We start from the raw sequence: 16635 nt of genomic DNA, 5'->3' as shown, positions 1-16635 counted from the left end.
TTAAGCCAGCACTCTCATCTAATAAGATCCAGTCTTGTCCTCAACTCCACTGCCCTGCTCTCCCACCTATATTACTCGACTCCTTTCCAGTCTCTGCCTTGAACACATCAATATTCCGTTTCCACACCTCTCTTCATCTGAAAAGGCATCCCTTAGATCAGGTTACTTTCACAAGGAGAAACATCTTCTCAGCATCCAATTTGTCAATTCCCCTCATTTCACATTTTAAGACTAATATTTGTGTGTTTGGAGGCAACATGTGAAGGCAATGAAATTAATTAAGAGAATTTGGTACTGACAAGGTAGAAACATAAGATGATTGCATTCTAATCCAGAACACACATTCTCTGGTCTTTTCAAATCCCCTTTCTTTATTTCACCATTGACAATTATATTTTCAACTATTCATGTTCAGAATTCTTTCATTATATCACTTTGTCTACACCCCTTCTCCTCTTTTCCATGAGATACACCACCTTCAGGTAATTTTATTTCCTAATACTCTGACTCAAGATGACTGTTCCTCCTTGATTTATTTTTCTTGCTCAGGCGCAAAATAGAATGTGTTGTTGCTATGGTTTCTTCTACATGTATTACTGTATTACCTTTTAGCCATTTCATGCTAATTGAAGGACCTTCCAGAATAATGCCTCTGTGGTGAACAGTTGGCACCCACTGCAGATGTGTTATTGCTATGAAAACAATGTAACAATCAGCCTCGTTTCTCCACATTAGCTTCTACATGGTCATATTTCTTAGCAATTCTACGTATTATTGTGATTCTACGCAGCCGTGTAATATAAAACTCAAAAATACTTATTTTCCAATATTACTGAAACCTGAACTAATCAGATGCATTTTTATTTTTGTATCTGACTGGCTTGAAAGCTGGAAAAATGCCATGAGTGAATTTGGTTTCTGCCTGGAAATAATACCTCAGGGGGATCCTACACATACTAAAATTAGGAGTTGCAAGTTGGAGAGAATATTTCATCGTTCCAGCTTGGCCAAGACAAGTTATTCTCTCATGAAGAGCAGAATATAATTTTCTTGAAGTGCCTGATATTATTGCTTAAAATATCCACTGCCAACTTCTTTAAATTAGTTACTTAAAATAGAATATAGGGAGCTTAGCAGTTGCAAGTGTATTATGGAATTGATCTCACAACAGTGATGCAATAGAACTACAATCCTGAACAATTTCAAGTTAGGACAATCATCCTGACAAAATCTGTGTTCTGATAATTGACGAACTGCAAACAAATTTCTGCATGTTTACAAGATATGAAAACATTAGAAATTTTTAGATGATCCTACATTTTCTTCAAACATATGAAGGCAATGTAATTAATTCTGAGAATTTCGTACTGACAAGGTAGAAACACAAGATCAGATAAGGAACAAGATGATTACAAGAGCATTACTGCTTCAAATGATGGATATTGGGATATACTGCATAAAACAGATGTAACAAAATCGAGTTCTGAGGCCCACATTCTTCTATTTAAGTATGGCTCAATTTTTACTTGTTATTTTCAGGCATTCCTGCTAAGTCCTCAAATCAGCTCTTATTCGGCCTCTATTTGTAAAAATGTGTTTAATCCCTACTTAGTAACCTTCCAGTTTAATTAAGCCTTATTTTGTTGGGATAACTGCATAGGACCAAGCTATCAATCAAAAGTTAAGTTTCAGACTGACTCGGTACATGAGTGGTCTTCCAGGTTCCATGGAGCTCCTAATGGATATTCCTGGCAGCAATAATCTCACTAAAACAGACACAAGGCTGCTGCAGTTGAGACATGTAAACCAATAAATTACATATAGAAGCACAAGCAAAAGAATTACAGATATTGGCAACCTACCCACATTATTTAGATGAGGCCCACTCTCAGGTCAGCCTTGAATTTTCCAGTTTGTGCAGATATTTCAGCCATATTGTTAGTTTTTGACCCAAAACTACTTGAGATACATTTCTAGACCATGGTGTCAATGTCAAATTCTGTTTGCTAATTTATTTAAACAGATTAGAGAGGCTCAAGAAATTCAGGAAACCGCAGATGCTGCAATCTTGAACAAAGATAAGCTGGATCAACTCAGCAAGGTCAGGCAGCATCCATGGAAAGAAATGGACATTGCCTGGAAATTTAACTGGAGGAGCAACTTAAACATTGTGGTGACAAAACTATTCAAAATCACAATCACCCTTTGATACCCAAAGTAGCACAAGTCAGGAGCATGATAGAATACTCCACCTTTTGCAAGGTATGTGAAAATCTAACAACTTTCAACCTCAAAATCATCCAAATCTGCAGGCTTGATTGGTAGCCCACCACCAACTTAAAATACAATCCACCACCACCAGCTTTGTACCATAGCTACTGTACATCACCGACAAAATCCATTGGAGTTATTTGCAGGGTTGGACTGAAACACTAATGAAACCTTCAAACTTTTAAACAAAACAAACAGGGGTATCTGGTGCCTGGGGATGCCACAACCTGCAAATTCTCCTCCTACTCATACTGAAATGTTCCTTTGTAACCACAGATTCTAAATCCTGAAGCCTTTGATCCAACAGAAAAGTATTCTCACAAGATGTACTTTAGTGGAGCACATTCACAGAAATTCAAGATTCCATTGTTGTCAAGTAATACTGAATACATGTAATATTACATGAAATTGCCTTCTGCCTGCTGTAAGCACAGCAAGCACAGTCAATCCTACTCAATTGCTCCTTACGGAACATGCCTCTAACCCAGATATCAAACCAACAATTCTGTACACTTCTGCCTCCAACTATATATTTCAAGTAGAGGCCAAAACTACACAAAATACTGAATTGTCATAAAAACTAAAATTCCAATTGTCCAACTTCTCCCCAATTTGTTGGCATACCTGCACATTTAAATTTCCACATGAAACAGCATCCTGAGATTTCAACATACACCAACTTGCTTTTCTCTCTTTTAAAATGAATGCCCTCACATTTGTCCACATAATTTTTTGTAATTTTCCCCTCCTCTCATTTAACCTGTATATTTCCCTTTGCAATCATGGAAAAGAGCACAGCACAGGCCTCCTTTCCAGAAGGATAAAATTGAAAACAGAGCATTATATAAGTTACATAGTGACTTAATTAGATCATACTTGAGCATTGTATTCAGTTCTGGTTTCAGTGTTTTTTTTAATAGGAAGAGTCTGAAGAAGATACAGCAAGAAAAAGTTTATTAGAGCTATATTAAAACTGAAAGGTTTTAACTATTACTGGTAAGAAAAATGAACAGACTATGGCTCTTTTCTGTCAAAAGTATATCATAGAGGTCATAATAGATATGAAGAACATATTTCCATTCACAGAGAAGTTGTTTAGCATAGCTGCTTTTAAAGGAAAACATGAAAAATGTAAGCAGAAACAAGTAGGCTACACATGGAGTAAGATCAAGTGTGGAGGTTCAAAGGCAGATTGATCCAAAAAGATATTTGCTGCCGTATAAATAATTTGTAATATAAGCTTCTTCTTGGGTTTCCCTTCTGGTCAAAAGAACCTCAAAGGCATATTTCTGCTGTGATGCAGAGAGACGTAATTATATATTGTGAACCAAGATTAGCAGCACAGTATTTTCACAGTGAGTAATCTAAAAAAAATCCTTTCTAGGATATCTGAAAATTATCCCAGATTCTATCTCTCTACATATATATTATGCATACAGTAATATCCCCGGTATCTGGAATTAAAGCAACAGGCAACCCAACCAATTAATAACATTTGAATAAATAAAAGTTTAACATTGTAAATGTTCTCCAAACACAACCCCATGGCGAAGTTGGGAGAAAATATTCAGCCAGTGGAGCACCCTGGTTGGATCCTGCCCACAGCAACAGACCAAGCGACTCTCCTTCTTTGTTTTATAAATGACCTGGATGAGGAAGTGGAAGGGTGGCTAAGTTTGTAATTGACACAAAAGGTTCGTGGTGTTGTGGATTGTCTGGAGGGTTGCCATAAATTACAGAGAATCATTGATAGGATGCAGAGCTGGATTGAGAAGTGATAGATGAAGTTTAACACAGAAAAGTGTGTGCATTTCAAATTTGAAGGCAGAATACAATGTTAATGGGAGGTCCCTGAGCAGTATGGATGAACTGAGCGATCTTGGGGCCATCCCCAAGATAGCATTGTTAAGAAGGTGCGTGGTGTGTTTTGACTTCATTAACCATGGGATTACGTTCAAGAGCCGTGAGGTAATGTTGCAACTATACAAGACCTTAGTTAAATCCCACCTGGAATATTGTGTTCAGTTCTGGTCACCTCATTACAGGAAGGATGTGGATGCTATAGAGAGGGTGCAGAGGAGATTGACAAGGTTGTTGCCTGGATCGGAAAGCATGCCTAACGAGGAGGATAGGTTGAGTGAACATGGACTTTTCTTCTTGGAATGACAGACAATGATTATGTAGATGGCCAGAGGCTTTTCTCCAGGACTAACATGGTTAATACAAGGCAGAGCCTTAAGATGCTCGGGATTAAGTACAAGGGGGTTGTAAAAGGCAAGTTTTTCACACATAGAGATGTGGGTGCATCGAATGTGCTGCCAGCAATAGTATGGAGGCAGGTACAATTGGATCTTTTAAGGGACGATTAGATAGTTACATGGAACTAAGAAAAATGGAGGGTTATGGGCAGTTGTTAGGAGTAGGTTATAGGATTGGCATAACACTGTTGGCAGAGGGGTGTTCTGTGCTGTGGATTTTTATGTTCTATCTTAAATTATCCTCAGTTCTCCATTTGAGTACACTTGCAAAAGTTTAATTTCTGCAAAAATATGCTGCAAAACTCAGCAACTATTTCTCTTTTCATGAACATTTTTGTGGGGGTTAAAAAAACAAGTAGCCATCATAAGTATTACTCTGACATTTCTGTTCACAATCAGCAGGTTAGGAGCACCAGTAAAGGATATTTATGGAAGCAAAGGAACTATTTTTCAGCTGATGGAATTGAGGAGATTTGAAAGGTAGCAAAGAGATTTGAATTACAACCTATGCACAACTTGTGGAATAATATGACAAAAGGTTCTTGATCTGCTGTTTTCACGTTCTATTTTTTTTTAGATCGGCATCAAATGATATATAAACAGGAAATTGCCTACCAGATCAAGCTATAATGAGGTTTGCATTATAGCACCCCATGTCATTATCAGTGACATTGAATCACTCAAAACCGAATAGTCTCATTATTAGCAAAACAAGCAAATTAATGGAGAACTAATTATTCTACCTAAACCATTACAGATGGTTTCAGTGTTTCTACCATGTGTTCCTGTCTTTTGTTAAAGCTTATTTTAATAAAACATCCTACTTTAACTTTTACACCACATCACTATATCCTGTAAATATTGTGCCAAATTTTAACAGAATTGCATTGCTGAGTTGATCTGTCACATAGTCTTCTATCTCATTCCCAGTCGGACCTCTGCGTCTCAGAGATCTTGCACTGATCGATGGAAGCTTCAATCCAAACACAAGTAACTTTTATGATTGAGCACATTACAGGAGTTTCTCCATTAAAAAACTGCAGTGACCAGTTATTACAGTTTGCATCGAAATGTTCTGATTAAAGATCATCAATCTGTTACATTTATCCTTTTTCTCTTTAAACGGATGCTGCTTGGCACAATTACTTCCAGAATTCCCTCTCATTTTGGATTTCTAACAATACTCGATATTTTATGCCTCATAGTACCAGCAGTATATATTTGATTTTATCTCCTCCTACATGCATTACCTCTGAAAAGCTTACATGCATTTAAGCTTTCTCCACCTTCCTGCAGCTAGCACCACCATTTGAAGTTTCTTGGTTTCCACCAAAATCATACGCCTTCCATTTCTTCACTCCATCTCTCACTTTTCTCTGCTCCTCAAAATATAAGAAATGACTTGGTAAAGACGGTGAAGGTATGGTCGAGGAAAGCAAAGGAGTGCCTGCAAGACTGTTTTGAATCAGTGAACTAGACCCTATTCAAGGACTAATCTTCTAACTTGAATGAATATGTCATGGCTGTCACTGACTTCATCAAGACCTGATTGGATGAGTGTGTGCCCATGTGTGTACCATGATTACCCCAACAAGAAGCTGTGGATGAATCAAAATATTCGTAACCTGCTGAAAGCGAGGCCAACGGCATTTTTGACCGGTGATCCAGATCTCTACAGGAAGTCCAGGTACAATCTACTGAAGGCTACCTCAGCAGCAAAGAGGCATTTCTGAGGGAAGCTAAAGGCAGTCAGATACTCGCCTACTATAACAGGTCATTACATCCTACAAGGCAAAGTGTAACATCATAAATGGCTGTGATGCTTCCCTACCCAATGAGCTGAATACCTTTTGTTCTCACTTTGAAAAGGAGAATTTAATTGGTACCAATGAAAATGCTTGTAGAAGCTGACAACCCTGTGATATCTGCCTCTGAGGGCAACATCAGAATATCCTACAAGGTGAACCCTTGCAAGGCATTGGGCTGTAATAGCGTACCTGGCAGGATACTGAAATCTGTGCCAACCAACTAGGTGGAGTGTTCATGAAGATTTACGATCTCTCATTGCTGCAGATGGAGGTCCCACCTGCTTCAAAAGTGCATAAATCATAGGCATAGGGATTGCTTAAGGTGGAATGCGAGTTTAGGGGGGCAGTTTGAAAACCACTGCTTTAAGATGACTTAGCACAGCACTGTGGCATAGCTAGTTGAGCTGGTGCCTCACAGCTCCAATAACCTGGGTTCAATACTGATCTCTGGAGCCAAAAGTGTGGTGTTTACATCTTTTGCCTGTGACTGCAAGGGTTTCCTTCAGATGCTCTGGTTTCCTTTAACGTCCCAAAATGTACAGACTGATGAATCAATTGGCCACTATAAAATGTCCTTAATATATCGATGAACAGTAAAATCTGAATATGAATTGATGGCAATGTGGGGAAAATAAAATGAATTGGGATAGGATCAGTGTAAAAATAGATGCTTGAAGGTCAGAGTCTGTTTCTATGTTCCATGTCACAATGACTAAGATTGGTTGCTTAACCTAGCTGATGCCTGTGCTGTTCCTGGATGCCACAGACCTTCTTTCAATCCTGCCTGAGCACAATTCATGCCACATGTGGCAAATTTGGTCAATTTGTACTCTTTAGAGGCTGCTAAACCTTTGAAGCTAGATTTCTTCAAGGTTATTGACAAACTGTTGACTTCGAAATCTAGATCAAGATTTTCTTATATTTCCAATGAATCAATTCCTCCTCACAAAATGTCATAAATAAAGAGAATCTTCTGCATATATAAATGGTTATCATGTTACCAATACCAATTGATGAAAAATGACCTGCCATCAGGCCAGAAAGGTTCAGATTTTTTTTTAAAAAAAGTGCCTTTTCTACCAGCAGATATCAGTAACATCTTTAAGAATTTAAAAAAGAATATCGGCTTTGCAGGTAAGGCTGGGAGTTTCTGCTGATCCATAATACCCTTGAGAGTTACTTTTTTGAAATGCTGAAGTCCTTTGGGATATGGTACTTTATGAGTATGGTCAAGTATAAGGTTTTAGAATTTAGAGCAAAAATAAAGAAACAACAATACACAAAAGTGCCTGAGAAACTCAGTAGGACACATAGCATCCAAAGGAAAAGGCAAGCCACATTTTGGATCTCAGTCCTTCGATAAGAATTTGCAAACATAAATTATAATATGATCGTTTGAATGCTATGTAAACAAATTACTTTGGCCTGTATGGTATTGCACTCTTGAGTGCTGTTAGAACTGCACAACCCTGTAGATGGTGGAAAGACTTTGGTGTGTTGGATATCTATGAAATTAATATGGGTATTAAGGTATCTTATAAAATAAATCCCAATTCTGGAATTAATTCATAAGAAACCCAAACTCTTCCTGATCTTGTGACCATAGTAATTAATATTGCTCGTTCAGTTTAGATTTTAAATTCATGATTGCCTCCAACTTAGAGGAGCAGTAGATTTATTTCCCTTAAGTATATCAGCAATCTGTTTAGGATTTTTTCAGAATTACATAAAAAATCTTTTAAAATTCAGGATTATTAACCAAATTTAAATTTCCTAGCTGTCGTGGTGGGATTTGACTTTACATCTCTGAATTAGAATCCATTGGACAGTAATTTAATCACTGTTATAACATTTAATCTCTGACAGATTAAACTAAAGCAATGTGCTTTGGTGACTGGAGAGCAAAAAAGTCACAGGTTTAACTTTCCTGCCCAATGCTATTCTAACTTGACCATGGTTTCATCTAGTCTGGCATCATTCATCCAATCTAGCCAACATCCAATTTGTCAACACAACTAGAAGGGATTTCCCAACTACATCTATTTGAATATTAATTTGTTGAAGGACTTCTGGTGTAAATAATTAATTGGAAACAGATTACTGATTCAGATTAAAAGGTCATACTCTAAAAGTAACATGTTCTATTTGATCAGCACCAAACAAAATATATATTTTGCAAAGATGCAATGAATGTAATTCAGAAAATGCAGATATCTGAGAAACTTTTCAAACATTTAATGGACCATCCAAACCAGATTTTCTTAATGGTCAATGAACCCAGAATTTCAAAATAACAGCTAGATACATTCTCAGAATATCAGGGCTGTTTAATACTTAATTAATTTTTTTTAATATATATCGATCTTTTTTTTAAGATATACATTTTTAATTTTTAAAATTATACTAATAGTATTAATTCTTCACTCTATCGTGGGGGTGGGGAGGGGGGTTTAGGGGTTAAAAATAGTTTTTTTTTAGTCTTAGTTTTTAGTTGTTAGGGGGAGATGCCGAGATTGGTATTGTTACTTTGTACTTGTATTACTTTGTTTTGTATTTTTTCTGTACGTGAATTACTTACTTTCTTCATATGTTAAAAGTAATAAATAAAGTTTCGAAAAAAAAAGAATATCAGGGCTGTAATATTACGATGACCAGTTTTAAAATTTTCATGATTCTAGACAAAAAAAATCAAAATGCTCATCTTCATGGATGTGAACCATTAAAAAATGATATTACTAGTCCTAACAATGATTACTGTTTTTTGTGCAAAATGATTAATGCACAAGCCATTAAACTGATTCATCATGAGCAAATCATGTTTCTCTTCCCAATTTCCTTCTGAATTCCTTGGATGGAATCAGTGGATAGCCATATGGATAACACTTTTAGGATGAAATGCCATACATTATCGAGTAAAGTGCAGTTATCATGAAGGATGATCCTTTGTTTTAATGGTTACATTCCAGTCCCTCATTCAAATGGGGCAGACTTTGGAGCAATACTCCAATTGATATCCTAATACAATGAAATCTGTATTAACATTTTCTGGGTACATTCAGCATAGTGAGCATCACCTTGTGACATGGAGCACTTAGCCCTCTACACACATGAAATACTAGAAAAGCACAGCCAAACTGATCCTTCCTCAGTCCCTGACCTGATAACCTTAACTAATTTTTCTTTCCAAAATGCTGCTTGGCAGGCTGAGCTTTTCCAGTATTTCCGTTTTTGTTTCAGATACCAGTATCTGCGATTTTGTTTTCTAACCCTTGACATGCGGATCAATTAGCAATAACGTCAACATTTTCCAACATAACTAAGCTCATGCCACAAAAGGAATATTCACATCATTGCTAATCTAAAATTACTTTACACTCTTCTTTTAGGGGTCAAATGCAAATAAACAAACCCACTGGTCACATACTGAAAGCCCTTGATGAGTTATCTTTGGCTTCGCTGACTACTGTATCCTCTGTGCTATAAAAGTAACTATCTTAATAAATCAAAATGTATATGCTTATAAAGTAAATCTTCCCCTGCCTTACATAAACATGATCCATAGTTGTCCCCAAATGATTAAATTGATATACTGTTAAATGGGCTACATACTTACAACTTAAATTACCCACACTCTGCTTTTCTATAGCAATATAAGATTTGGTCTGCCTGGACAGCTTGGATATTTAGAATGGAAATACATCCTATGGGTTTTTCCTAAATTGCTAAAGCTCCAATTATCTTCAACAAAACTGAATTTTGCTTTCTACCAGCAGACAAAGCAAGGTGTTAGATAAGGGCAAAATAGAAGATAGATTAATGGACAAACTTTCATTTCCTTGGTGCTTTTTGCAAACTCACTATGCGCAAAGTGTTTTTAAAGTCACCACATTCAAAGTACTTCAGAGCTAGTATTTTGAAGTGTACTCATTGATGTAATGAATTTGCAGATCCTCATTACTTTTCTTAGTAGCCAATGGCAATTGACAGAAGAGATATAGAGGAAGGGCATGCAAATGCTGAAACCAACAAATCATTAGTTCACACACTGTGCAATTAGAGGTTTGTATGAACTAATTTTACATGCAAACAAAATAAAGGTAAAAGTGATTAAGTAAACAGCATTCTCATTTATAACCCATCAATCTAAGTACTATTTCGCTATGGTTACAGAATATATTTTTGCAGAGAAAATATTTGTAGATGTACAGATATTGTGTTTTATGCCACAGAGTTATTTTTTGAAATGAAAGCCAAATATTGTTTACAGGAAATCACAGGTACAGTTTTAAGTAATCAAAGTATTATATTAAAAATATAGACATTCCATAACCTCGCCTCTTTAATGTTAGACTTCTTCATACAGAATGTTAAAGGTTTAAGTTAATTAAATGAGAGGATTCTGTTTCAAAATGGATCGCAACAATACAAATACCACCAAATTAAAATGACTACACTTAATTCAAGGGGAAAAAAAAATTGATTTCCTGCCAACACAAGGGTAGACGAGACGAGTGCCACCTCGTGGAGACCATAAAAACTTCTAACTAAACAATGGACTTAAAAAGGAAACCACGGCTCAAGAATGAATAGAATTGTTTATTGTCAGATGTGCTGGTATACAGTAGAAAGCTTTGTTTTGTGTGCTATCCAGGAAACTCAATAATAACAACAAATAAGTAAGACAACTGTGTGAGGAGTAGTGACACAATTGCCATGTACACTCATAGTGTTTTTGAACATCGAGCCAAATAGGTATTCAAAAGGCCAACTCACCCTCGATCCCATGTGATCTGACCTTCCAGACTAGTCCATCATGCAAGTCCTTGTCAAAACCCTTTTCAAAATCCATGTTGACAACATCTACTACTCTGTCCTCGTTATTATTCTTGGTCATATCTTCAAAAAACATTGCAATTCGAGAGACAGGATCGCCTATGCAAAAAACCATGCTGACGATGCCTAATCTGTTCATGCCTTTCCAAATGTGTGTAGATCCTATAACTCAGAATCTCTTTCAGTAACTTACTCATAGCTGATGTTATGATCACTGCCCCGTAGTTCTCTGGCTTTTCCTTGCAGTGTTTTTATTTGAAAAGACATATAATTAGCCGCCATCCAGCAGCTCATCCATGCCTAACAATGATACAAATAATCTCCCCATCCAACATTAGGATTCCACCACAAAACATTGACTGACCAATTACCACCAGCACATATCCTGCAGTACCAGAGGTCCCAGCACACTTGACCACCATGAAAAGGAAGACCTACAATTTTTTCCCCCAAGATCGCACTTTGGCAAGTCAGATCACCGGGTGGTGCTCCTTCTGCCTTCATACTAGACAGAGCCTATAAAGAAAGGATTCAGAGATCAGAGCAGGCAGAAGTGGTCACGAGAGGCTGAAGAACAGTTACAAGATTGCCTCAAGTCAATGGATACATTGGTGTTCAAGAACTCAGCTGAGGATTTGAATGATTACACCAGGGCCAATACAGATTTTATCAAAACAGTTATTCACGAGTGCATTCCCACCAAATCATTCAGGTTTTCCCGAACCAGAAGCCCTGGATGAACAACAAAAAAATGAAAGCCAGATCACAAGTGTTTAAGTCAGGAGATCCAGAACACTACACAAGGAGCAGGTACAATTACGAAAAGCCATCTCCCAGTTGAAGTGAAGACTCCAGACAAAAATGGAGATAAAATATATTGGACAGCTGCAGCAGGGCTTAAATGACATAAATGCTATAAAACCAAATTGAGTGAAACCTTCACTACCAGATGAACTCAATGCCGTCCATGCCCGATTTGACGACAAGAACAAGGAAGAGCCCCTCCGAACCCCATATCCCATGATGATCCTCTACTGTTAGAATCTAAGGATGCCTTTGGGAGAATGAATCCAAGGAAAGCATCTGGTCCAGACAGAGTACCTGGCTGTACTAAAAGCCTGTGCTGACCAACTTGCCAATGTTTTTACAGATATCTTCATCATCTCACTTCTGCAGGGTATAGTATCCACCTGTTTCAAACAGACCTCAATCATACCTGTGCCCAAGAAGAATGTGGTAATCTACCTAAATGACTACCGACCAGGGACATTCACATCCACAGTGATGAAATGCTTTGAGAAACTGGTTTTGAAGCATTGGGATGACATGGTTCTGCCCAATTTGCCTACCACAGCAACTGGACTACAGCAGATGCCATCCCATGCACAAAGCCCTAGAACACCTGGACAGCAAAGATGCATACATCAGGATGCTCTTTATCAACTAGAGTTCAGCATTCAACACTTACTTCCCTGAAAACTGATCATCAAATTCCACAAATGAGTAAAACATAAAAGTCTGCATATGCTGTGTTTATAGAAAAAACACAGAAGCGGAGAAACTCAGCAGGTCTCGCAGCGTCCATAGTAGGTAAAGATATATTTCTGACATTTCGGGTCTGAACCATTCCTCAGGGTATGAGCAAAAAAGTAGGCAAGGGGCCTACTATATTCAATGCCCTCCATTACGTTTGGGACAAAGGCAATTTTTTCTTTATTTGTCCCTGTGCTCCACATTTTTAAATTTGTCATCAAACAATTCACGTGTAATTGAAGTGCACATTCCAGACTTTATTTATTTGTATACATTTTGGTTTAACCATGTAGAAATGACATTACTTTTTATACATAGTTCCCTCATTTCAGGGCACCATAATGTTTGGGACATTTGGCTTCACAGGTGTTTGTGATTACGCAGCTAGTTTAATTGCTTCAATAGTGCAGGTATAAGAGAGCTAGGCTTGCTTCTAGACTTTTGACCATCTTTAGAGTCTGTATTTTTCCATATGAGGACACATTATGAGGCTGAAAAACACCCGTACCTCCAGGTTCAGGAACAGATGCTACCCCTCCACCATCAGACTCCTAAACAACAAACCCAATCAGAGACTCAATTAAGGACTCTTGCTTTGCACGTTATTTATTACTGAATATTTATTTTCTGTATTGCACAATTTCTTTGCACTTCCTTCTAGTTTACATTTCTCTCTTTTCTTACTCATCTTTATTTGAGTATAGTTTTTTTTCACTACTGACAAGTAGAAATTCTGCCTGGCCCACAGGAAAAAGAATCTCAGGGTTGTATGTGATGTCATATATGTACTCTGACAATAAATCTGAAGTTTGAACCATTTCTATCATGGATACCATCTGGCCCATTGTGTTCCCCCAGCTTCTCTTTGTTCACTCACGATTCACTCAGTATCTGTGGCTTTTGCGTTTCTCCAGTAAAGTTGACCAACTAACTTTTATTGGAATTAGTTAAATGATCTGCCATGTTTACTTTGGCATTGGCAATGGAAATTAGTGCTGCTGGATGCACACCAAACTCGAAATGAAAAACAGCTTCATGAGAAGAAATGTATTGGATTATTCAGACTACGATCTTAGTGCATTATAAGGCATAGCACTGTGTGAAAATATAAAATAAATAGAAAATCTAATCTTGAAATGTTCAAATTATTTTTTTAATGAATGGATGGACGAAATAACATAAAGGTAGCAGATAAATTAATCAAATAAAAGAATTACCTCTGCAACACCTGATCTTGAAGTACGCTCCAGGGACTGAGAAAAGTCCAACTCCTTTAGCACACGATCAGCTGGTTGAGATTGTTCTTTTAATTTTTGCTCATAGTTTGCAGTATCAAAATTAGTCTTCCATACCATAACCTGAAAAATGCATTGAACAAGGTATTCATCACCATAGCTCAACATTGATCATTATTCCAATCTGGGACATTTCCTAACTATGATCTATTTTTTTTTTAAAAAAGCAAAAATTAACCATATATACTTGTGTAATAGTGGAGTTTTTTGAATCAATTTTTTTGGGTCAAATTTGGGGGTGGGAGGGGAGGGAATTTTACACAGCTCATACTTTTGACTGCAGTAAGTACCTGAATCATTCAAGGCATCAGGAGCTCAGATGACCAGGATCGGATGGTAAATCTATGTCTGGGGCATCAGGAGATGGGTTGGGCGGAGCTTACATGGGTGGGGGATTGTGGCCAAGTAGAGAGACTGGGCCGGGGCGTTGGGAGCTCGAATCAGCTGGTGGTCGAGACATTGGGAGCTTGGATGGGCAGGTGGCCAAAGCAAGGGTCCGCAGTCGGGAGCTCTGGTGGGCAGGCGGTCGGAGTGAGGAACTGCAGTTGGGGGTCTGGATCTCCAATGAGCAAGTGTCTAGGGTGAACACACATGGTCAGGGCATTGGGAGCTCTGATAGGCAGGTAGTCGGGAGCTCGGATGGGCAGGCAGCTGGGATCAAAAAATAAGGGGGGGAGGGCACTTTTATATTGGTCATATGGAAAGCACACAATTTTTGAGCTTAAAAAAAGGGGGAGTCAAATATTGACTATTACATGAGTATATACAGTAATCAACCACTTAAGAAAAGTGAGTGCAACAGTTTTTTTAGCATCTTTAACAATTTGGAAAAATCTTTAAAATGCTCTACAATTGATGGTTTACTGCTGGTGTAGTAACTGATGTAATGCTGGAAACACAAGTATGGATACTTAAAATGTTTAATTAATATGAGTTGAAGATTAAATTTTGGCTAGAATACTAGGAGAACTTCCCTCCCCTTTGAAGAGTGCTGTGGAATTTTTTTACCTTCATCTACAAAATCAAAGGAGTTCAGTTAATTACATCTTACCTGAAGGACAGCATTCTTAATTATTTGCTTTCATTCCAGAGTGGGATTGAGTCATAGTTTTAAACTCAGTGTCAATAAAGGCTACGTTGGGCCAGCAAGCATAGATCACTTCAAATTTGTATCAAACTTCTCTCAATAATACAAATAAAATACTCAGTTCAAATTTGAAATGGTGAACAATTCATTCTCAAATGATCCAAGCACAAAAAACAGATTTCTCTTCCTTTGCTATTTCACGGATATAATCAGGGCGTAGAGACTGCCTTTGATGCTCACCTTGTCCAAGCTGACCATGATCCCCACCTACGCTTACCACATTTGCCTGCATTAGTCCCATATCTCTTTGCACCTTTCCTATCCAAGTACCTGTTCAAATTCCTGTTAAATGTTGTAATTGCACCTGCATTTCTTGGTATGCATATAGTACATGCTGCTGATGTTCTTGTTGTCTTTTGCCTTCAATCTTTGAATATATATAATATATTTTCTTGGTTTCCCTTTCCTTACACAGAACAATATAGTTCTCCCTTTCTTTCTGTCTCCATTAAAGGGAAGAAGGAGGAGAGGAAGAGGAAAGACAGAAAAAAGGGGGACAAGGGCAGAAAAGGGTAAAAAAAAAGGTAATTTTGAATCTCATTTCCATGGGACAATACCCCACTGCATTAGGACTTTAGGGTAGCTGGTGTGCAAAAGTAACCATATATGAAAAGAAGTCACACACAACATTGTCTATTCTTTAAAGGGATGCCAAAAATTTGCAATGTAGGGCCCGAATAGACATCCCAACACCTGAATATCACACAGTTATCAACAGCTAGAAACTCAGACAATAAAACAAGGACACTAACAACTTGAAAGAGAACCAACCCACAAGAGATTAACTCCAAAAACAAGGCATTTTCTGGAGAGGGTGTGCCATTAAGAATGAGTTAGAGTGGCATCTTAATATCTCCTTTCTCTGCAGGTTATCCGCTAATTTTCCCCAACCCAATAAAGCTACAGACAAATTAAGTAATTCAACTCTGACCTGTCAATCCTTGGCCTATGCCACAGAAGGAAATAAATGGATTTTCATGAACATCATTGGCTTGTTCATCCAGGTCAGAAACATCTAGAGATGTATACTGTTAAAGAAGTGGAAACAGGCAGAGCAGTGCCCCACCTATCAAAAATGGAGAGATCATGTCCTTATCATACCCAAATCCTGCTTTAATCACAGAGACATGTATAAGAAGTCATGACAACACACTTGATCCCAGCACAATTAGACTATGTAACTGTCAGAGTAAGGTAAATGTCCACAACACCTGCATATTGGCAAATGCCAACAGATACTCAACAGACCTTACATTTCAATCAACTTGACACCAAAACAATGACAGCAACAGAAATTCTGCTGCCAGATAATCAAAATCAAGATGAAAGTCCTCAGCCAGTGCCTCACAGACACACTGCTGGAGTGAGAAGAAGCTGGAGATCCAAAAGCAAATTCACCACAAATGAAAGGCTTCTTGGATTGGAAACATCACCACAGCTCAAAGCAACAAAAAAAAACCAACTCATGAAGAATGAGTTTTGTAAAATTA

General features: G+C 37.7%; 1 protein-coding gene across 7 annotated transcripts in view; it reads right to left on the bottom strand.

The window, feature by feature from the left end:
• Window positions 1–16635, bottom strand: part of LOC138763323 (POC1 centriolar protein homolog A-like) — a 169901-nt gene that overhangs the window by 37335 nt on the left and 115931 nt on the right. For all 7 annotated transcript variants that reach the window (XM_069937276.1, XM_069937277.1, XM_069937269.1 and 4 more), the window contains one exon: window positions 13921–14061. In XM_069937276.1, the coding sequence (XP_069793377.1) occupies window positions 13921–14061 (141 nt within the window). The remainder of the gene's footprint in view (window positions 1–13920; window positions 14062–16635) is intronic.

The sequence above is a fragment of the Narcine bancroftii genome, chromosome 5 (assembly GCF_036971445.1).
Source record: "Narcine bancroftii isolate sNarBan1 chromosome 5, sNarBan1.hap1, whole genome shotgun sequence".
NCBI classification, from domain to species: Eukaryota; Metazoa; Chordata; class Chondrichthyes; order Torpediniformes; family Narcinidae; genus Narcine; species Narcine bancroftii.
The sequence above is the reverse complement of the archived record's forward strand: the minus strand, read 5'-3'. Positions and strand labels throughout refer to the sequence as shown.